Source organism: Phaethon lepturus, unplaced genomic scaffold (genome assembly GCF_000687285.1).
Source record: "Phaethon lepturus isolate BGI_N335 unplaced genomic scaffold, ASM68728v1 scaffold22513, whole genome shotgun sequence".
NCBI classification, from domain to species: domain Eukaryota; kingdom Metazoa; phylum Chordata; class Aves; order Phaethontiformes; family Phaethontidae; genus Phaethon; species Phaethon lepturus.
Genome location: NW_010530012.1, coordinates 2055 through 2440, shown reverse-complemented (window position 1 = coordinate 2440; position 386 = coordinate 2055). Strand labels below are relative to the sequence as shown.

The window sequence follows — 386 nt, the reverse complement described above, 5'->3', positions numbered from 1 at the left end:
CCCCCGTACGCCCCGACCCAGCACCTCGAGCGGGAGCAAGCCTTGGCCAAGCAGTTTGCCGAGATCCTCCACTTCACCCTCAGCTTCGATGAGCTTAAGGTACCTCCCTCTGACCCCCCGGGATGGGATGAGGGCTTTGGGGGGGCCCACAGGGTCCCTACACTGGGACCATGGAAAAGTTTTTTTTGGACCCTCGAGGCTCGCCTCGGGCACCGCCCCAGCCCCTAACGTGGGGGTCCCCGCTGCAGATGACCAACCCTGCCATCCAGAACGACTTCAGCTACTACAGAAGGACCATCAGCCGAAATCGCATTAACAACCTGCAGGTGAGGGGACAATACCCTTCTCCCCAGCCCCGGGACGGCCTCCCCCAGCGGGGTCACAGG

General features: G+C 63.0%; 1 protein-coding gene across 1 annotated transcript in view; it reads left to right on the top strand.

Moving 5' to 3' along the window:
• Positions 1-3: 3 nt before the first annotated feature.
• The window catches only part of LOC104618515 (protein FAM49A-like), a gene marked incomplete at its 5' end in the record, with an annotated part of 1725 nt that continues 1342 nt past the window's right edge, over positions 4-386 (top strand). Inside the window, 2 exons of the mRNA XM_010284136.1 lie at positions 4-99; positions 249-326. Of these exons, the coding sequence (XP_010282438.1) occupies positions 4-99; positions 249-326 (174 nt within the window). The remainder of the gene's footprint in view (positions 100-248; positions 327-386) is intronic.